The sequence below is a fragment of the Myripristis murdjan genome, chromosome 4, assembly GCF_902150065.1.
Source record: "Myripristis murdjan chromosome 4, fMyrMur1.1, whole genome shotgun sequence".
NCBI classification, from domain to species: Eukaryota; Metazoa; Chordata; class Actinopteri; order Holocentriformes; family Holocentridae; genus Myripristis; species Myripristis murdjan.
In genome coordinates, this window is record NC_043983.1 from 4,661,392 (window position 1) to 4,683,927 (window position 22,536).

Here is a 22,536-nt window from a genome sequence, read left to right on the forward strand (position 1 = left end):
TCAATCATCTGCAAAGACAAAAGGAGGGGAAGACAAACAAAGACTCTGCCAAGCGCTGTTCTTGATAACTGAGGATAAATTACAATCATTTAGTGTCATGAGACAGTTCCAAGTAACTTAACTGCATAATACATTTTCGTAACCAAATAAAACAAAAAGCAATATTCCAAAACAACATCTTCACCTGTTAAGACTTATAAATGAAACATCCCTTCTAAGTGAATTATCACTCTCATCTCATTGGCTAGTGAAGGAAAGAAATCTTAATCAGCGTCATCGCTTTGGTGAATGTGAATATGTGAAGCTAAAACTCAAAACCTCGAGGCCAAAAAGAGAGGAAAGTCTAGGACAATATGAATCTCTGTTAAACTGTTGTTACAAATGGGATAATATAATCATTAATGTACATTTTGCTGTGCTAATAGATCCCACTGATATAACATAATTCTGACTGAACCTATATCCAGTTCATAAAAGCTTTTCCACTTACTGTTCTCCTAGCTCTTTCCTGCCACACAGGGAGTAACATGTTTTATGTCTCTACTTTGTTGGAATTAAAAGAAGAACAGCCCACCATCATCGCTGAACAGACATTGAAAAGAGTGCCATCTTCACAAACATTGTATACGATACCATAAAACTTAAAGTAAAAGACCATGCCAGTGATTCTGCATGTTAAGTGTAATATCTACAAAGTGTGTAAACTTCATGTTTCTGCTAATCTTTTCAGGATCTAATCAGTTGTATTTTAGCACATTAATCAATGGTGCAATATGTTGTTTTAATATTTAGATTTTTCTGTTTTTTTTTTGTTTTGTTTTGTTTTGTTTTCTATTTTATGCACTTTGGATTATTTATAGATTGGTTTTTAAATTGTGTTAGTATGCATTGACCTATGTATTATATAAGTGAGTGTTTTTATTTATTATTGTCTTGTACTTTGGAATTTGTCTGGCATGACACAATCAGCTAAGCTGATATGGAAATGAAGAACATAATCTGAATCTGAGAACCCTGATATCATATTCCTCCCCTTTATCCAGTCATTGGTTCCCATTCATTCCACTACAATATGAAAATGAACAGAAACTTCAAACTTTCTTCACACCAGTATCGATCCATCAGTTTAATTAAGTCTTCCACATTAGTTTTCCTAAAAGCAGCAGCACTGTTGTGTTGTGTTGTGATGACATGAAATTGGCTGGAGTGATATGGTCTCTTCGCCAGAAAATAGTCCCAAGGCAAAAATTTACTTGGCTGTTTCAACCAAAAATACAAATTTAAAAATTCAAAGGATTTTGATTGCATGTTGTGAAATCATAAGTCTTCCTGCTTGAGTTGCAAAATGGTTTATTGCAATTTAAAATGTCGGTAAACTGGACTAAAAAGATTCAAAATCACTGGTATGGTCTCTTTTATTGACCGGGTATGGCAACACGTTTTGCCACATAAAGGCTGGCCTCTATTAGAGGCCATTTTACACCTACCATTGAAATCAAAACTCACAACATTTGTGATGCGTCAGGCTGTTTAACCACTGCTTGTTGACAATCGATGGAGCATGCTTATCCTCTTTTCTCCTGCGGGTGAAAAGCAGCCTCATCTGGGCAGCAGATGAGGAGCAGCAGCAAACATAGGCCGGCTGCTTCTGATGATTAAAACAAATAAAAGACAGTGCGGTACTATACTATAGCTACGGGAAGCCCTCATCGAGTTAATAGCCATCAAAAGTCAAATCGTATTCTGACCAGCTCCAAAGACAAAGCCATAACATTTCAGAGGCTGTGACCGTCTGTCATCAGCATATCTTCAGCCTTCACACCGGCTGTGACCGACCAACAGGCCTGGTACAAAACAAACCCCAGAAACTGAACGGCATCTCCCTGGACTTGTGAGATTGGCTGGTGTTGACAGTGTGGAGGAGGGTGCAGGCTGCTTCGTGTTTCCTCTGCAAGCTCTTCAATAAACAACAGTGACAATAAATCAGATTCCTGACCACTGGACCCTGCTCCTTACCCTTTCAATCACGATTCTACTTTCCAGACCTCTCAGAGGGACAAACCAACAACCTGGAAAATGGAGGCTCTGTATTGGGGCAAAGAAAAACAACAAGTAAACTAAATCCATGGGGAAAAAACACATAACACTTTGCTAGAAAGAGTGTATGGTGGGCTATAGTTCAGTACAGCTAAATCCGCACAACTCAAGTGAAAAAAGTAATACTCTGCCTTTGAAAACAAATCTCCCCATAAGCAATTAAAGCAAATTACATTTGCTTTTTATTTGCTTAGTCTTACCCACAAAATTAACACCACAAACACTTCATTCTGCTGCAGGAAACTTTGATATGAATAATGGAAGAGTGAAGCACGGTAAGGGCTCTTGTCTCCGGGTAAAAACACTTGGGAACAAGAGCAGAAACCCTTCAATTTCACCAAAGTATCATTAAGGAACTGAAGTTGATAAAAGCCACATCATACAAAAAATGACATTTGCAGGTCAGCCCATGAGGTGTGTATGCATTAGACTCTTACATTAGCTGGCTTTCACTAAATCTTCCCAGAGTGAACTACCCGGCACTGGCATGGTTTTGTGTGCTTTTTGTTTGACAAAAGGCTGGTTAGATAACGTTCAGTTTTTAAAGCCCTGCCTCGATAGCTGCACTCTCTCCCCCACTCTGATAACCCCTGGAAAACAGATGGGCTCCATGGCAACCAGTGTAATCTTTCACTGTCTCGGGGTAAGAAGAGCTTTCGAAGCAAGCATTTGTGTTTCAAGTTGACCGATGGTCCACATCAGTGTTCCATCAGAGAGGTACTATGCTGCATGGTGGTTAAACAGCAGCGTGCAACCGGGCTGCCACAGGGTCCGTTCCTGAAACAACCACTATGTGGCCACCAACAGTTACATGTCCTTCTGAAGTGTCCTGGAGCAAGACACTGAATCTCAGCCTGTTATGGTCATTCACTGTACTGCAGTATGAATGAGTATAACCAGCAGCTGCCACCAACAAGCCTAAAATCCTTTTCATGTTAAACTCCCCCATAGGGCCAGTTACCTGACACCTGAAATGCCAAGTAAATGGCACCCCCATTTTTGATAATCAAGTTAAGAGATTAAGAGAAGACCTATTAACACAGCTAGATTTCAGCTGAAGAAAGCCAATTACTGGGCCCTTTAAACCCTTACTCTAAAAGAGTGGATAAGGACATAATACGCAATGTAAAACATTTGGGATAGTGAAAACTTGGCATCTGATGAACATGGCTGTTGAGGAACACTTAACCTTTTGAAAACTTTGCAAATTTACTTCTTTCACAAATCTGGGAAAATTGTGATTGGCAAAATGGTGAGAAATGACAAAATTTAGCAAGAAATTAGTAAATGGTTATTCAAAAATGACCAGAAACTTGCAACAAAATTACTAAAATATTTTCTTACAAAAAATCATAAAACTGGTAAAACAATACTGAGAATTAAAGTGAATTTGTTAGTAAAACCCTCAAAAGCCCATCCACAGGCTTCTTGGTTTCACAGTGTTAATAATTTCATAATCAACATTAACACAGATAAAAATACAAGGGAATGAAAAACAACTGCCACAGCCTGCTTTTATAAGTCCAACTATAGTGTGGCACAAACTGTTGCTGCCGCTCACTGAGCTGTCTGACCCACCAGAGAGGAGAATCCTCCACAACAAGATATTATCGACCTAGCATAAGTACACTGGTGGTTTTGAGATATCAGAGTAAGGCAACACATGTAAATGGTTTATCTGATTTTCTGCCTTAACCTACTTACGACAGTCTGGTCTCTCCTGTGCAATGAAATGTAGTGATGGTGGAAAAGCACTGGACATAGCATTTAGATCCCCAGGAACACAAACTTTAAAACCCAGACCAATGAAATTCTTGCAGCCCCTGACCCACAACCCCTATTCAATGGTATAGAAGCGTAGCCTGCTGCCTTTTCATGAAGACTTTATCTATAAAACACATTACTGAACAAATGAATGAAAGATTATGAATTTTAATGTGAACATTTCATGCTTCCAGAAACTGAATTTCCTTCATGTTGATGTTTGTTTGCTTTATGATGGAGGGAGATGCTGCGCTGTCACGACGCCATCCCAGGACAAACAGGGGAGGCCATATTTTGCAGGGGATGAGAGCAGCAGTGGCGATGTTGTTGCTGTTGGTGGCTGTTATGCCAGCTGACAATGATGTCACTCCTCTTTCACTTCTACCACCAGCTCACCCCATCTTCCTTTCCAACGTCACCACTCAATGTCAAGTGATCAACACGGTGGTGCTGATGCTCACTGGCCTGTCGAGGAGTTAGCCGAGGTGAGGCGAGATGCGGCGAGCTGACGCCAGTGGAGAGCCTCAGCCAGGGGAGCACGACAATCATGACAGCACTTTCTTCATGCCTGTTCAACTACGTGGCACCTGGTGTCAATTAATTCATACAAGATGAATTTCTATTTCGGTTTTTGTTTTCACAAACACATTCGCACACATCCTCTCTCAGTTGCTCCACTATCATTATCATCTACATGTGGGTTATTCTTACTTACTACATCTACCATGCATATTATTTATGAATTATGATGTTTTTGCATAATTCTCCTCCTTGTAGAGTTTTAATGTCATTTGCATCTTTGCAACCTTCATCATTCATCATTTAGCTATAGGGGAACTTCTTTGTCTCATCCACTGGTAAAAAAAAAAAAAAACACACTTAATGTCAGAACGTCAAAATGCAGTGGGTGTTCAATACTTCAAAACAAGGAGACCCTTCTGACTCTCCAGGCTTAAAAATCCTCTTCCTGTATGCTGTTTCTTCCCCTACAGTTCCACCTCCTGTACATGGATTCAGCAGATGAAATCAAAAATGGGGGATCGTAGCTTTTATCTGACCATGTGTGATCACAGTGCTCCTTTAAACTAGTGATGTGCAAGACAAGTCAACTACACATTTAAATGTTACTAGTCCTCCTAGTCACCACCAGAACTACTAGTCATTTCAGCTATTTGGTTTCCATGTTTTCTTCTGAAAGACAATCAGCACTGAGCTATCCAGCTGGGCAGAGGCCACTGAGAAAATATATATATATATAAAGAGCCCTTTAATTACTTTGTTCCCATACTTTATTTATTCATTCCTTATTGTACTTATCATAAAGCCTTGATATAGAGCCTGCTTATTTCCTTGTCTGCCACTGTGGGCCTCCATCATGATAATGGGTCCACATATAAAAGTGCTCCACTTTGCAGTGGCATGTCAGATGGATGTATTTGCTTACTGGCATATCTGACCAAGCCTTTTAAATGGTCATAACTGCACATATTCTCTTTTTTCAGACCATTTTATTTGATCTAAGTGGGCCTGGTTTTCTGAAAAAGTCTTCATTTCAAACATATCGCATAGTTGACCACTGTCAACCAAAATATGTCTCATAATTTGCACAACTTGCTTATATCACAAACATGTCCATTTTATTAGATGAGCAGCTTGGATGGACTTTGCAGCAACATTTGTGTGAGACTTTGACAGAGGATGTATCAATTTTTAAATGTATAAGCTTTAGACGTGTAAGCTTTTAAAACAGAGCCTCTGGCAACGTTTTTTTTTTTTCCAGTAGATCATAAAGGGCTGGTGTTGGAATTTTTAGCATGAAGGCTTGCAAGTAAGACTTTCTTCATCAGAGACTGAAGGCAGCACGCTGTGAGTACTTGATACATAAATGATGCATTATGGGTGAAATATCCCTTTAATGATACCTTTAATACTACTCAGCACATAATTACAGGAGTCTCCTGAATAAATAAACAATACTATGGAAGTATGCTTTGGACATCAGTTTTAAATGTTTTAACTTCATTTCTTCATTTCTGTCGGTTCAATATGTCAACAATACTAAATAAAACAGCACCCATAAGCCTCATCGACCACTACTACGATTAAGATGCCAACAAAAGTTTGAAAATATGTTAAAATGTATCAAATCTTTCAGTACATTGTACTCCAGATTCGTGGTTGGAATTGGGAACAAAGTGCCGGACCACAGCTGCTGAAATGATCGAAGAATAAGTGTGTATACTAGCAAGAACAGAATTTTTGTGACCTTGAATTATTTTCTACTAGTGATTCAACCAAGAGAGTTTCATGGCCATCCAAGTGTTGGAAATACTCAAACAGCACCATGTAGCATCACATTTGGACAAATGAATGGGATTTTTACCTCTGGAACCCTGGCTGTGCAATATAACTTCACTCACTTTGCAACTCTTCTGCTTTGTATTGGCCTTCTGTACTGTGACTGAGCCATCCAATTTGTGGCCTCCTCCCTTTTATGGAGGGAAGCCAGATCATTTCTTGTGGTATGATCAATTAATGAGGTTAGCTTTAGCCTACAAACATATACTGTTGACCAGTTTCATCCACTGAAATGAAAGGTACTATGCTGTTGGTGTGTTTAGTGTATAAAGGACTTACACTCCCTTATAGCACAATTCATTCTCACTTGTGTCAAACATTCTCTTCTTGCTAAAAAAAAATGTGTAGATTCAAACAGTGAAACCTCTGATCTGACCAGAGCATTCACAGCGGAATAAACTCCAGCACAAAACAGGAGTGAAAATCCTATGGGTGGCAGGAAGCGGACAACCGTGGTGACGCAGGTGAAGCGATGTGAAGCGATGTGAAGCGATGTGAAGCGATGCGAAGCGAGGTGAAACAGGTTGTGGTGTGCTGAGTGCGGAACAGACCCAACGGCAGCTTTTCATACCTGCTCAACTTCTGTGGCAGCCGGTGTTGGCAACTGCACACCATTTCTTTTATCCAAACACCTCTCTTCTGGGCAAACACACACGTTCACATGAATACTGTATGTGTGTGTGATGATTCAAGTAAGAGCTGCTAACAGGCAGGCACTGTCAGCACAGGAGCAGTCCTTGTGAGACAGGAATGTCAAGATCATGTACGGCAGATAAAAGGCTGAGAAAGAGCTTTTCATATCTACTACATCATAGATAAGACAGCAAAATATACAGAATTGTAGACAAAGACAGAAATATTTAACCAATATAGGTTTTTGAAGGTTGATTCTGATACTGATATTTTTGATATGTTGTCCTAACATTCATAGCTGTAACCTCTTCACCTCTCATTTTCCCTTAAATTTCCCCCTCAGAGGCTTCAAACTTATAAGAAGGCTGTACTACAATGTCTTATTGTGTGCCTGCTGGTTGCAGCTTCATTGGAGCTACATCACATTAATATTGAGTGAAATATTCAAAGCCAAGATGGCATTGTTTTATGGCAGCATTATATCAAATAGAAAATATCTACATGTGTTGTGCATCTTTTTATACACATTTCCCTGGAATTCAGCAGCACATTTTTGATATCTCTGGAAACCTCTGGATCTGCACCACAGTACTATGAGTTAGTTACAATACAGAAGCTCAGCAGTGTAGCAATGACAAACCCACCTGCGGGAGCGGCAGAGGGATAAACATGCGCATTTTCATTAGTAAGGGAAAAAAGTAAAAATAAAAGTCTCCACTGAAAACCAGGACAACTACATCAACAATCCTTATTCTTTCTATGTCATTCTAGCCACACGTACTCATGGAACCTGATCATTATGCCTCATTGGCATTAATTCGGATGAAACTCTTGCCACATACAGCCACCCTGGTATTTAAAATCATTCAAGCAGCATTGTACCAATCATACTAGCAGAAGGTGACACTAACTAGATAGACAGACAAATAGATGTTTTCGCTCAGTGTCAAATAATTCCCTCAATCCCAAAGAAAGGTAGGATGTTTTTTGTGTGAAATCTGTCAATGAGCAATGGCAAGCCTACAGCCTCTAAATAAAAAACGATACCAGAGACAGGAGGCAGCTTTGTGGAGAGCAAAATGTCAGAGTCCACCTTCAGCCTGAATGCTGAGGTTTATAGAATAGCAGTGTCAGCTGTCACTCACACCTCCTCTATCATTTCTCAAAGACCAAGTAGTCAAAAATAAAGCCCATGGAGAGCAGCTCGCAGGCAGCCAGCCTCTGCACAAAACACATCATAGCATACTGTGAATGATTTTGTGGACGCTTTTAATCCAAAGCTCCTTATAATAGGATGTTAGGCTGCCCCGTTACAGCTAAAATGATCTTTTTTTTAGTTTTGTTGTCTTCGATATTATTAGCCCAGATGAGTAGGGAACAAAATTAGGCTATACTAATGCATGTTTTGCACCTGCATATGTCTCAATCCTGCAAAAACCTACTGCATAAATTTAAAGCATGGGTGACCCCAGTGGTAAACAAACTATAAACCCTGGCAGCCTTTGTGCCTTTCTCTCCTCAACAAAAACATGACACTGACAGGCAGTAAATCAAAAGCCCATAATATCTCTGAATGCTGTCTCATATTTGGGCTCCTATGCTGTCAGCTGATTAGAATATACTGCTGGGTCTGAAATATCCCCAGGGTGACAGGGAGAGGCTCGAAGTTATGCAGTCGCCTCATCGCCTCGGTACATTTCCCTGTCCACTGAGAGCTAATTGAGGCAGAGGCAAACTGCCTGACTTGACAAGCTACTGATGTCGCTAAAGCGCTGGTTGAGACATGCACTCTGGCGCGAAGCAGATGTTCCCACACTCGTTTGGATCCCCAGCAGATATGCAATCAGACCATGGACTCCCATTTCCCAAGGTTTTCCTGTATGAAACAGGTGTTTATTCCTATGCCACGCTCATGTCAGGGCTCTACGCTAACTCTTTTTGATTTGGGAGCACAGCCAAAAATATAGATGCACACATGACTCACATTTTGAAAGGTTAATTATTTCACTCATTAATAATAATTATTTATAAGCCTGTGGTCAAAGGGCCACAGATCAGTCAAGTAAATCTGATTTATACATTGACAGCAAAGATTGTGAGATTGTTTGTGAAACAAACACATGGAATTACAGCCTTGAATAGATCATAGGCTTAATTAGCTGCACAGTATATTGTCTAGGCATAGGCTTTAGCTAACATGAATGCTGTCACCAAATTTCACAACAATGACCTTTGAGGAGCAAAAATTAAGCAAACATCACCAAAAATGTATTTGGAAGCCCTGTCCAAAAAAAAAAAAAAAAAAAAACACTTACATCAGGAAATATTTTGGACCACTGGTGCCTCTGACAGTTTGGTGAGTTTGGTCAGATAATTTATTTTACATCATGTTCTCCACTTATCCCCATAAATTTAGTCTCAGAAAGGGTTTGGTGAACCACTGAAGATTAGATGCAAATTAGATACTAATTAGAAATTAGAAATTAGAAATGTATTTCTCAGTCAAATCAAATCAGCACATCAGGGAGCATTCAAGGAGCAAAGCGTCTTCTAAACTAACAGCTTAATGGCCTAGGTTTTATAATCTTATCTAGGTTTTATCATTCATCATATACTAATATGTTACTTCTAATAATGTATCACACTGACCAGTCATCAGCCTTTGCTCCACTTGTCCTGATATTTAGTACAGTCATAGGAAATGTGGTTGTAAATGATATAGCATGCAGCCGCAGCTTAGTGTTTACATGCAAAACGTATTTTTAGATCATCCAGTTACCCGAAATTAATTAAAACTCAGGGGAGCATGCTGACATAATGACATAATGTTTGGTGCGCTACGTCTAATAATTAATCACACAGAGACCAAATACCATCTTGTCCGTCATCAGTCACTGCTGCATTTCTCCTCAGATATGGCGTGTTTAGGGGGCTGGAAGTTTTGGACTTTTACGCCTTGTTTTAGTGAACTATCACGATTAAACAAACGAGCCGATTTGGCCTCCTTAAGGCGTGATTACTGAGGCTGGAAAGTGATTACCGTTTCAGAGTGGAGGGCCAGGACATGCGGGGCTTCTTCAGGCCGGGCCGCAGCTTCTCCAGGGTCCGGTTGCGGTACAGGTAGCGCTCGGTGTCCGAGTGAAAGCGCTGCTTGATGCGGATGTGAGTCCTCGGTTGGCGCCACAAATGTTTCGGCGGCTTGGCGAGTCCGGCTCCCTCTCGGCTCAGCGTGCTACACTCCATATTTTAATATGCACCTGTTTTCCCCCCTTGTTTATAACTTAATTCGAAGTGAAATCGGGTGAAAGTGGAGACGCAGACGGTGGGAGTTTCTCTGAGCAGAAGGAAGGTCTGAGTCTGAGCCGCGGCATGGAGCGAGCTGCTGTCCGCGAGCTGTGGTGCTGAAATCTCTCTCTCTCTCTCTCTCTCTCTCTCTCTCTCTCTCTCTCTCTCTCTCTCTCTCTCTCCAGTTCAATTCAAATCAATTCAAAGTGCTCTACAAGCTGTTCGTGCTACTAATATGGCATTATTGTAGACAAAGAGAGACGGGGGTGGCGCAGACAGAGAGAAGGGGGTTATTTATGTTATGTTATGTTATGTTATGCTATGTTATTTATGTTATATTTATTTTATGAATGTTGTTTTGGGGGGTGGGGTTCAAAATGGATATGAGTCTTGAGAAACCTATATCGGTCAAAGTCTCAACCTCCAACTATCTCCAAATGGTAAAAAGAAAGAGAAAGACAGAGATATAGATAGAGAGATGGAGAGATAGAGAGATGGACGCAGGAAAGTTAAAGGGCGATAAACACTACAACAAATAGGTGAGAGAGATATGAGAGGCTGAGTTCAAGAACTCTCTCTCTCTCTGTCACACGCACACACACACACACACACACACACACACACACACACACACTCAAAAACAGAGTGACCTTTCTGCTACAGACCCCTTCCTGCTGCTATTATTGCCAGTTAGTGTGGTCATTATTGGAACCCGATATTAAAAAACACACATCCCACATTTTTACAATTCCTAGCGCCTCTTTGTTGCGGTGTGTGTATTGTGTGTGTATCTACATGCATGACTGCATGTCTTATTATAATGCTGTGTGTGTGTGTGTGTGTGTGTGTACATGAATGTGAGGAATGGCACACAATGGTACAGTGTCACTGGAAATCATCTTAAAAAAAAACATCACTGCACAGTACTGAAAAGGTCTCTGGTTCAAATCCTGGAGTCAACAGTGGCCAGTACTGGCAAAGCAGCCTTGAGCAAGGACACCAATGATATACACACACAGACACACACACACACACACACACACAAACACACAGAGCCCAAAAAAGGTAACATTTACAGGGATGTGGTACACAAGAAGCAGCTTTCATCATCTGTTTGTGGCTCTCGCTGTTCTCATCACAGCTGTTAAGTGGAGAGAAGCTGCCTGGCTGGACACACACTCACACACCTGAAGAAACTCATTATCACTAATGTTGTCTCAGGTACTGTAGGGAGCTGGGAGACTGTGTGTGTGAAAGAAAGAAAGAAAGAAAGACAGACAGACAGAAAGATGCTCTTTAATGAGATCTCTCACAACAAAAGAGAGTCCCCATCCCTCACTGCCCCCCCAACACCCACACACACAGACACACACACACACACAGTAACAGCAGCCATAATAGTATGTTCCATGTCAGCAGCTCTCACAGCCCAAATCAAGCCATGAATCCAACAGGTCAGCACTGACTGCACACTTCCATACAAATGACATAAATGCGTGTGTGTATGTGTGTGAGACTGACCTGTGTTCATCCACGCCAGCCAGTGCTCGGCTGTACAGCGCCTCCAGCTGGTCCAGAGGGAGGCCATGCAGGGTGAGTGGACGGCGACTCTCCCACGGGTGCTCCTGGCTCGAGTGTCGTCGTGACAGCGGCGGCAGCAGCAGCGGGCCGGAGAAACGCCGGCGCACGGCGTGCTGGACGACAGGCAGAGAGTTCCGATGCCTCTGCAGCAGCACAGAGAGCAGAGGTCACATGCTGCTCTGCCACACACACAGCCTTCACACAGAGTAGCCACACTGCACTGACTTCCATTATGATATGAATTCGAACACAAGCTGCATCATTTAGTTCGGTTTCTGATGTTTAGATGGTACAAAGTTGGAGTAGTGAGAGTTGAACCTGCCACTGCAGACCAGTAGAGCTTTTTTCACAGCAGCCATTCTGACATGAAATAGCAGGTAAACACTACTAATGATTTTAATTAAGGTTCTACACCATTTAGGTCTAATTGAGCAAGGGTCCTACTATTGTTAATGCTAGCTCAGTTGAAAGGCACTGCTACACTTAAATGGAACAGAGTCTAAATCAGTGTCATGAGTAACACCTGTGTTTACCTGCTAGTTCATGTCAAAACGGCTGCTGTGAAAAAAGTCCATATGTCCAGTGTTGGAACTTCAGCATCAGCAACAACAAAGGCTCTGCGATTTGGCTTATTCTGACAAGTGACTGGCTTTTTCTTGTCTGGAGGACTACTGGTTACCTCACTGATGATGCATACTGTCAGCCAATCAGAGTATTCATTAAAACCTGGGTTTATGTGACATCATTGACACCAGCAAGCATTTTGGAAGTCTAATTGTATTGAATTTTGTTGACAGCCAGAGGAGAAGTTCAAAGAGTGCTAATTAAATTTCCTGTTGTGATAATGTGGGTAGCTTTACGTTAACAGATCCTTGGTTAAACTGTAAGATGAAGTTGGTGGCATTTGCTGCTTTACACAAATGAATTAGACCCTCCAAGTTTGATCCATTGACTCCTTCCCTATTGTGAGAACGAGCAGGTCACCTGGAGTGTCTTTTCCAGCCCTGTTGCTTGCTTGGAATTACTTTGTTTCTGTATTGCTACACCGCAGCTTTACCTACTAGGTGGGTAAAAAAACATACAGTGCTGAGGGGCGCTGTTGCATAGTAATACCAAAACAAAGTAATTCCACTAGTTAGCAAGCAAGAAGGCTGGAAAAGAGTGTCGAAATTAATCTCCATCTACTGTGGAGAAGCAAATACCACTATATGGCTAAAAACCTGAACTCAGGTTTAAGAAATGTAATTCTCATGGCACTGGACCTTTAAAGTAACACTTAAACAGAACACAAAACAGAGCATTTTGAGAGCATCTTACTTCCTTGAAATTGGATGTTGGCAAAGGATATACCGCAGGCTAGGTACACCCAAAATCATAAACCAATGATATATGAGTTAGGGAGACAGTCAGTTTTATTTACAGCAAGACGTCACTATTAAAGATATAGCTTTGTTCAAGAAGTAAAAGTAATGTGGTTCGATACAAAAAATAGACATTTTGTGTATTTTTGAGTATATTATGAAATGGAAAACAAGGTGAAAAAGTCATTTTTAAATTCATTGTGACTTAAAGTCAGAAACCTCTCATCAATGTTTAAGGGCTTGAAATGTATTGCTGGCCCTTATTTCACTGATACACTGGATCATCTGATCTTTTAAGTGATTACCACTGACATTTTTACTTTAAAATTAAATGGGTAGATAGCATTAAACTGAGTGGGGTGTTTTTCTTTTTGTTTTTCATTATGTTTTTTGTGCCACCTGACAATGCATCATTACGCAGTGTGATGGACTACAGCAGTGAAGTCTGTTTCCCACAGGTAACTCACAGCTCAGTAACTAACATTGAGTACACATTACATAAAGGACTGCAGTACTGCAGTCCTGCCTCACTCTCCACAACATTTCTCTGGCATCTTGTTGTCTTGATTTGTCTTCATCAGTACTGCATGTTGGCTCAACTTTTCCAGCCCATCGAATGATTTCCGTAAGTGTTCCCCCTCCTGGTCCACCTTTTGGTTTATTTTCTCTCCAGTATGACCAGTTCTTCACAGGATTTCAGCCTGAGTGAAGTAACAGTCCTGAAACTTGTCTGAACTGATCAGTTGGATGTTGAAGGGTATATCTCTGCTGATCCTTAAGACATGCTGGAATCATTATTTTTACTTTGAAAGACGTGTGTTACAGCATTGGGGATTTAGGTTTGCATCATTTCGGCAGGTCTTTTCAGGAAGGGTGTCAAAGACAGATTTATTTCGATAGCTTCAGTTTACACTGAAGATAAACACTTTGTGAAGACACATCTTCACAATTTTAAGAGTGCAACACCCAACTGGACCAGTGTCTGAGAGACTGCATGGTGGAAAGGCATGCAATTTCATTTAAACTCAATATGATGCAAGACAGGTAAATATGATCAGTATAAACAATGACTTTGAAAAAGAACTGGGGATAGAAATAGCACAGGGCATCTGGGACATGTGTCTGAAATATGTGAATATCTGTTCCCCTAATGACTGGCACTGCTGATACAATTTTAACATTGTATACACATTGCATTACTTGAAGGTAAAGTTACATAAAATCTTCCCAGAGATGTCACCAACATGTGAGATATGTGACCAAGCAGAGGCAGATTGGTTGCATAAATATGCATTATGCCCCTCCAAGAACTCTGGGTTGCAATATCATCATTCTTCTCAAGGTCCAAATAAAGTCCAAATAAGACCAGATCCACTTTTGGTTGTACTGGGCACATCCGAAAACTCAAAAAACCTACAGAATGCCCAGCATCATCTCTATGGTCTGGTTCTGGAAAAAGAAAGATGTGTCGACTTTTAAATCCTGGATAACAACACTGACTGATACCCTCCACCTGGAGAAAATTTGACATTTGAATTTGAAAAGCAGAAGTCTGTTTTACTGCTGTACACATGCATCACAATAAAAATATTTGAAATGGAAAGCCGTACATACACTGGCTATTTTGGCATTGAATGGCACTGGAGTTGCTCTGGTCTCAGTCATCTGTCTCTGCTGGTACAGTGACTCATTTTCCTCTCAGGACTCAGTGAAGTCTCAGCTCGTCTAACTCGAAGCTTATTTCACTCAAAGTTTCTGACATGTGCTCTTGGGATTCACAGAGTCAGTTTTGTATTCAGTGTGGCTGGCTGTGTTCCCTTCCTACTCAGGTTTCTCAACTAGCATCATTTTGGGTTGAAGGATGCAAACATCCTTACTGGGGAAGAACAAGCTGTTGCAAGTATCCTGCCAGAATAAGAGGCCTGGTCAAGATGCCTCACTCCCCCCAAGCTTAACAGGTTCCTGTGGCATGGAAACACATCACTGGTTTCCCTCTTCTCTTTTGTGATTGGTTGCCTTGTTCTAAAACTGAAAGTGTTGAGCAAAAGTTGAAGTTCAACGTTGGGCCCTGTTCAAAAACAGCGAGCAACTTCTGCTTTCCATCAAAAAAAAAAAACAAAAAAAAAAAAACAGGAACACCAGCAGTTCACTATGTTTAAAAACAGTGAGACACAATGCAACATAAAAACCTGACACATTGTGTGCATGGCCTGCTTAAGGGTACATTTTGATGTCAACAAAACACAGGGTGGCTTACTACTATTTCTCAGTCAAACACTGAGTGGACCATTCCCTAACTGTTTCATTCATTGCAGCAAAGAGATTCAATATCAGGGAATCAATGGTTGAAATGAACATTTTCACCTGAATAAGACTTTAACCAGAGTTGGGCCACGAGCTGTACTGGCGTATTCAAGTAAACATTACCCAGTCATCATCAGCAGGTGAAGATCTGTTAAGCTCCATGTGGTGATTGTCATGTTGTCAATGTCACCTTAAGATGAAGAATTACAATCTCCTTTGTGGACTGAGAAAGACTGGCCTGGGGACCAGACGGATCTGTGGGCTTGTTATTTGCTCTAGCAGATTGGTCTGGCCCTGCTCCTGTTGAGACAGATTTCCTGCCGATCTGGCCCAGGTCAGGACAATCTCAACTGTTTATTTTATCTGGGGCAGGTTTGATACAATGACTGACAACGTCGAGGCTCAACGGACGCTCAGCCCTACGTCACACATTTCACTGCTCCTTTACTTGTAGGTATATCCAATCATGTCCCTGTTTAACCCTAATCCTAACCCTTTATTTGATATTGGTTGAAATTTTAATGTACACCCACTAGTTTCAGATGATGTCACTGTTTAAGATATTCAGTTTCACTGGAAGTAGAAGTCATGTGAGGTCATGCGATGACTGAAAACGTCAAGGTTCAATGATCGCTCACCATTATATCACATGTTGCTCCATCTGGTTGTAGGTCTATCTGATTGTGTCCAAAGGCGTTTTAGTCTGCGACACTTGACAACACCCACTGACTGTCTATGTTAAATGAACCAAGACCTTTGCACTGATGAAACACTTTCAGAACCCAGTAGAGAAACTGGGACATACATGGTGGTCAAGCTAGAAACAAAGCTGTTTTGAGTGAGTGAACCACTGTCTAGGGAGTAAAATTAGGCTACAGAGAAATCAAACTTTTCCTGCCAAATGTGCAATTTGGAGTTTTTATGTGCCAACAGTGCTATGTTATTTTATGTAAGGTAGCATCTCTCACTATTTCCCCTCTACCTCTATCAGAGTACTGCAGAATGGGAGCAGAACAGGTTGATTTAGCCTGCAGCTACGAGTGCCGGGTAAACCTGGACCGTTATGCTGTTCAAAGTTACAATCATTACAACTTTATGAACTGCTCTGCAAAAGTTTATGAATGCCTGGGATGCACTGCAGTCATCTTAAAAAGTAGTTCCAAACATAGCAATGAGTGGCATTTGCTCAAAACCTATACTGCAAAAATACAAAAATCAAAAAGACATGCATCTGTGCTGCAAGTTTCCCTATTTCAAAGATATTTGTAATGTTTTTTCAGTGGCTAAAAAAAAATATAGGATTTGTGGATGTGGCAGCTAAGTGGTAAGTCACTAAAGCTACCAGTGAGTTGTGCTCTGTGCTGTTATGAATAATGGGAATCAAAATTATAATATGGCCTGGGCTGAGAAACACTGAACCCCACTGAACCCTACCCTGTAAAAGAAAGAGTGAAAAGAAAAGGGAAAGACATCAGCAAAGAAAAAGGCAGAAAGAGAACATGAGAAAATAGGAGACTGGGAGATAAAGTGAGAAAGAGAGAAGCAGACAAGGGAGACAGAAAGGGCAAAAGAAAAAGAACAAAAGTGAGAGGCAAAAAAAAAAAGAAAGACCACAAAATATCATGACAGCATCAGCAGATGCTCAATCAGATTGTTGAGCATGCTGACTTAATGAGCGATGAGTCAAGCAGCAGCTGTAAGTGAGTCATTATAAATGATGTGATGAGTCCTGCTGGGCACCAACATGCTAATGTCTGACGCTCGGTCCACAAACTGAGAAAAGAAGTCCTGCAAGGGTCGATTTTAATCTGCTTCAAAACATGCATTTAAAGTAATCATTTACGTGTTGGGAGATGTCAGGGCTTTGATATCTCTCATGTTTCTTCTTGGGAGCATCTGTCTGGATTCAAAAACTAAAAACACCCTTAGACTCAAAAAACTGACTCTCTAAGGAAAGTCTGTGATGTCAGAGCGCTGATGTTTCTTAAAACAGGCCCACTTTCAGCTCCAGAGAGGATTCTAAGTGGACTGCCAAATCATTGGCAAAATAACATACAGATTATAATGAAAATATTTCTTTTACATAAAAAAAAAAAAATACAAACTTAATTTCATGGTGCTGTATTTTTTACATGTTTAAAGACCCCATGAAATGGACTCTTACTTTCTTGATTTGATGCATTTCCTGTTGAAACAGGATGTTTGGGTGCAGAGAAGGATCATTCACCAGTGCAAAACAATAGGATCTCAGTTTGGGAGAGAAACCCAATTTTATTTGCAGAGATAAGTGGATAAAAGTGCAAGTTTAAAGATTTGTGAAGGTTTTATTGGATGAAATTTGAATATACATTCATCAGTGCAGGATGATGTCACTCTTAAAGAAATTCAGTTTCACTAGAAGTCATGAGAGGTAATTTCATGGGGACTTTAAAAACGAATGTCATGTCTTTCTTTTAAAATGTCAAAAAGCATCACCACTGTGACAAACCAATAGATGGGAACTTCTGGAAACACTCTGACATGAACTATTTCTGAGATGTTCAAGACAGTCATGAGTTTGAAAAGTTTGACAACCCTTGTCTTAGAGGACACTTAAGCGCTAAACCTTAATGGGAAGTCAGTGTGTGCCCCACACACATCAACTGAAAACATGTGCATGTGGAGGCGAAACAATTTTGAAAAATTTTGCAACCACATGTGTATGCAAAGGTCACAGTTCAAGTTTACTGAAATTTATTGAGACTTTATTGAAACTTTACATTTTCTGAACACTCAGCTCTTTGATGGTCAACGCAATGGAGGAGTCTTTGATTCTGGGGGTGTTAAACAACACACGGCTTCAATATAAACTGCAAGCAGCCTGGTTTGCATGGTATAAGCACTGGCTTTCTTTTGTATAGCATCAAAGGAAAAAGATGCCTACTACTTTTAGCTGATAGCATACTAGTGAGGTTAGCTCAGTTACTCGCAGGGTGTGAGAGAGGCATGTTTTTTTAAATGTTTTATTCATGAAAATCGTAAATAAAACATATTGTTGGGCCTGCAGACTGTGAAGCCTTTTATTTGTTTCAACTGTCATAACTGATTTAAAAAAAAAAAAAAAAAAAAAAAAAAAAAAAACCTTAGTAAACTTTAGCTTTGTAACTTTAACTTTTACTACTGCCTTTACATTTGGAATGGTCCTGTTTTAAACTTCAACAAGTAGGGCAATATTTTGACTCTCAGCAATGTGTTGTCAAATTTTTCTAAGGAGAAAACCTCAAATGGCAGCATCCTATTAGTTTTACAAGAAAATAAGATTCTTCTAGTTCAGTTTGAGTTTGACCACAGTCTTCTTCAGTTTTATTCAGTTCACGACAATGGGTTTTAACACCTATTTTTGTCTTTGTCGTTTACCATAATAAACTTACGCTACACATACTGGTTTTTCAAGGGTATTGGTGGAAACCGAATGCAATGAACATACAACACACACCTTCTCTCTTTCTCTCTCTGATGCTGGGAAAGGTAGACATTTTTATAAAACAGTTCATTAACCTTTTTCTAGAGGTGGTAATTACACAGCCAAAGTCTAATCAAAGCTTTCTCATCAAACAAATCCTCACTATTTGCTCCTCAAAGCTTCCATCGATCTTCACCTATTTCCCACCGACAGAAAACACAATGGATCGCCTTTCAACATGCAACACTTTTTAGCTCCAAATAACCAGCAGACACCAGGAGGGGCATCAGTGGGGGTTTCATAACCTCAGACGAGGGGGCGCTTGATGTTTAGCGTCTGCGAGCTGTGTGTTAGCAGAGAGGTGAGCGGCGGGGAAGACTCCCTGCTGCCAGCACTGCAGTTTTCACCATCAAATCCAGGCTTTCTGCTTCGAGTACACACAGAAAATCAGAAAAAGTCCTGGAGGGGCTATAGGAATCTGAGTGTGGTGAGGGGAAGAGCAAGCACTTGATGCTGTGTGTCTGTGTGTGTGCTGTGTGTGTTATGCATAGTGTAAGTGGTGGCTTGGATGCTGCCCTCTGACCACAGTCAGACATCCATCCAGGACTGCGGGGCAAAGCTTAGTGCCGCAAGTATCCCATGACCAACTGGGCTCCCATCTGCCCTGCACAGCACGCAAGTGCACACACACACACACACACACACACGCTCATACACACACTTCACAAATAAATACTTGATCGCTGCACAAATGCACACACATACACATACCCCTGCACACACATACACATCCTCAAACCACATTTACATCACCCCACACATTCGCACACACTCTCTCATACAGATATTTTACCCACACAGTCAAGAATACACACACATACACCCTCTCAAATCAAACACAATCAAGCACGCACGCGCACTTAAACAACCAGAGGCAAACACATGGCCGACACCTTGCACACATAAACTCATCGACGGACATACGGCCTGCTGTATTGTGATTGCTAACGCGGTGTGTTATGAAAGCAGCCAATGTAATCGGTGAGCTGATAAGATAAGAGAGCGTTTTATCACGACCGGCTGAGCTGTCATGCACTCATGAGAGCAATCAGAGCTGCTGGTGCTTTCCTAATTGGAAGAGTGAATATTGACTTGTAAGCTGCCATCAAATAGCTGAGAATAGGAGTCTGAGTAAAGCTCTCCTGTGAAAGAGTGTGTCTGTGTGTAGTCGGTGAATTGACTGGAGCCAAACGTGTTCCTCAAATGAAGAGGTGAAAACATTCACCTGGATGAGTTACACCCCAGGGCGCAAAGGCTATGATTAACATAAGTCTGTAAATAGATTCCAACACCACTCCGTACATAGCTCTCTCTCACTGTGGGTGGTGTGTGTATGTGCGTGTGTGTGTGCGCATGTGTGTATGTGTCATAGCCTTCCATTAGATCACCACACCAGCTCTGCAGGAAGACAGCGGCATGGCTGTAGAAGCTGAAATATTCCAAAGTGCTCTCAGAGAGTTAAGTCACACTGCAGCCAGGGGTGGTTTTATCGGCTGCAGTCTCTGATGATGAATACTAGGCTGAGATGGGGTATCACTACTGCAAAATCAACCAGCACTGAAATACCAAGAGCCCTGTGTAGCTAGAAATCAAAGCAAAGCCACTTGACTTTCTGCCCTTTTTCATGTTTAGAGGGATGGCAGAGTTTGCTAATGAAGGAAAATGGATTAGACCTCAGTATCAGTCAGTGGCAGCAGCACTGCCAGGGTGACTGATGCAATTCCCTGTGGAGCTCAACGGCAACAGCAAGGTACTAACACTTTCTGGCAGGGCTCAGTGGGCTCAGTTCCCGGTGGGGCCACCCATGCTAACAAAGCATGCACTCATGTTCCTATAGGGTGCTCTGGATTAAAAAAAAAAATGTCTGCCAAATGATACAGAAAAAGCTCTTCAGGGTCTCCACAGGAGGCATCTTGTCTAAATGCCATCATCAGAATAACTGACACTATAATAGATTTCTCTGACAGCAAGCGAAAGGCATGATTAAGACTGAGAAACAGCATCAGTGTTGCACAGGCAATCATCATTTAGCATACGGAAACTGAGTCTTTTGTGCATCAAGACTTCTGTAGAAATAATAAGGAAATTAGCACCACACAATGTGTATCCTGATTAGGATACACAGAATAATGTGGAGTGCAATGTGCCTTCCAGTTGAATCACAAATTTTCAAGTAAGAACCGTGCCATTAAGGAGCTCAACTAGAGAAATGTAAAAATAATGTTGAAATATAAGACGACCCACCAGGCTAGATAAAGGCTGCTATGTTGTTTAAGTCAAGTATGAAAAAGTGAATGGTGTGGTATGGTAGATTTGTTTCTAAATGTGTTGCTTAGTGTGACACAGTAAAAGCTTCAGCACGAGTCAATACTTCAGAGACCTGAGCAGGAGCATATCTGTCTTCCCAGGGTCTTAGGTTTCTAAGGTCCTATGTTCTAAGGTCCTAGGAACCTACGAGACATAAGACCTTGGGAACACTGGACCCTTTGCAACACAGGACCATGGGAATATAGCACCCTGGGAACAAAGGAATGATTCCTGAGCAGCAGCTTGATGACAGTGAGCTAACTTGAACATAATGTTACCTAGATAACTAGCCAGGCTAATTTAGCAAGCAGCTGCTATTAATGTTAATAGAGGACCACTAGCCAGTGGTCTTACTACTACCTTCTACTGGATATGCTAGATAGTGTGCTAATCAGAGTTATTTACAACAAGACAATAGCTAGATAAAGATCTGAGGATTTCCATCGCATCCAGAGAATGTGATGGAAACCTTCTGCAAATAAGGAGGAGGAGGTCCTGTTTTTACAAAAGGTGAGTGTGATACTTGCACTGCTTCAAAACCAAAACCGTCAAAAAAATTCAAACCCAGTCAGGAATGTTCAGTGTTAAAACACACCTCTACAGTCCCAGGGAACTCGAGAGTACTACATTGGTTGCAAAGACCAGTTTGGGGTCCAGGAACTCAACCCCTGATTCAGACTAACTGGGTCCTCTGGTGGAAGCACGGTTAAGGTTCCTGGTTCCTCAAAATGGTTCCTGTGTTCCAGATGCAGCAGTGGAGAGGGGGTAACAGTGGGGCCAGCCCTATAAGAATGACTGTCCGTCACTGAGTCACAGACTCACTGAGTGACGAAGTTACACCATTGGTTGGCCGAGTGTTAGAGTTTTCCCATTGGTCGTTGTATTTATGTCAGTAGATACAATCTTACACAACTGTGCTTGGACCATAGAAACTCAGTGGGTAGACCCAGCGTGGGCCTTTGTGGGCCCTTCACAGCAAATCAGAGTAAGGCAACAGCTGTCACATACACTGATGTTACCGAGTCAGCAGAAGAGTTTGTTTGAATAACTTTACTGAGCAACAACAAAAGGGTAAGTTAAAGTTAATGCGTGAAATTAATTAAAATCATTGGCACACTGATAAAGTTATTTAAAATTACTGGAAGCCAATTCATACCCTGTCTCAGGCTGATGCTAATATTAGTGAATTAGATGTGAACTAAGTTAATCCTAATTAGCTGCACTGTTGTAAGAAAAGTTATTGAATAATGCTCTGACATCAGTTCTACCAATTCGGTGACATCAGTTGAACATGAACAGCTGTTGCCAGGGCGAGGTGAACCATCCAGATATAATCTAATATGC

At 41.1% G+C, this 22,536-nt stretch overlaps 1 protein-coding gene across 2 annotated transcripts in view; it reads right to left on the reverse strand.

Annotated features, from left to right (window-relative positions):
• LOC115357591 (cAMP-specific 3',5'-cyclic phosphodiesterase 4D) overlaps nucleotides 1-22,536 on the reverse strand; it is a 119,612-nt gene that overhangs the window by 89,778 nt on the left and 7,298 nt on the right. For both annotated transcript variants that reach the window (XM_030049144.1, XM_030049143.1), the window contains exon 3: nucleotides 11,659-11,861. In XM_030049144.1, coding sequence (XP_029905004.1) covers nucleotides 11,659-11,861 — 203 coding nt within the window. The remainder of the gene's footprint in view (nucleotides 1-11,658; nucleotides 11,862-22,536) is intronic.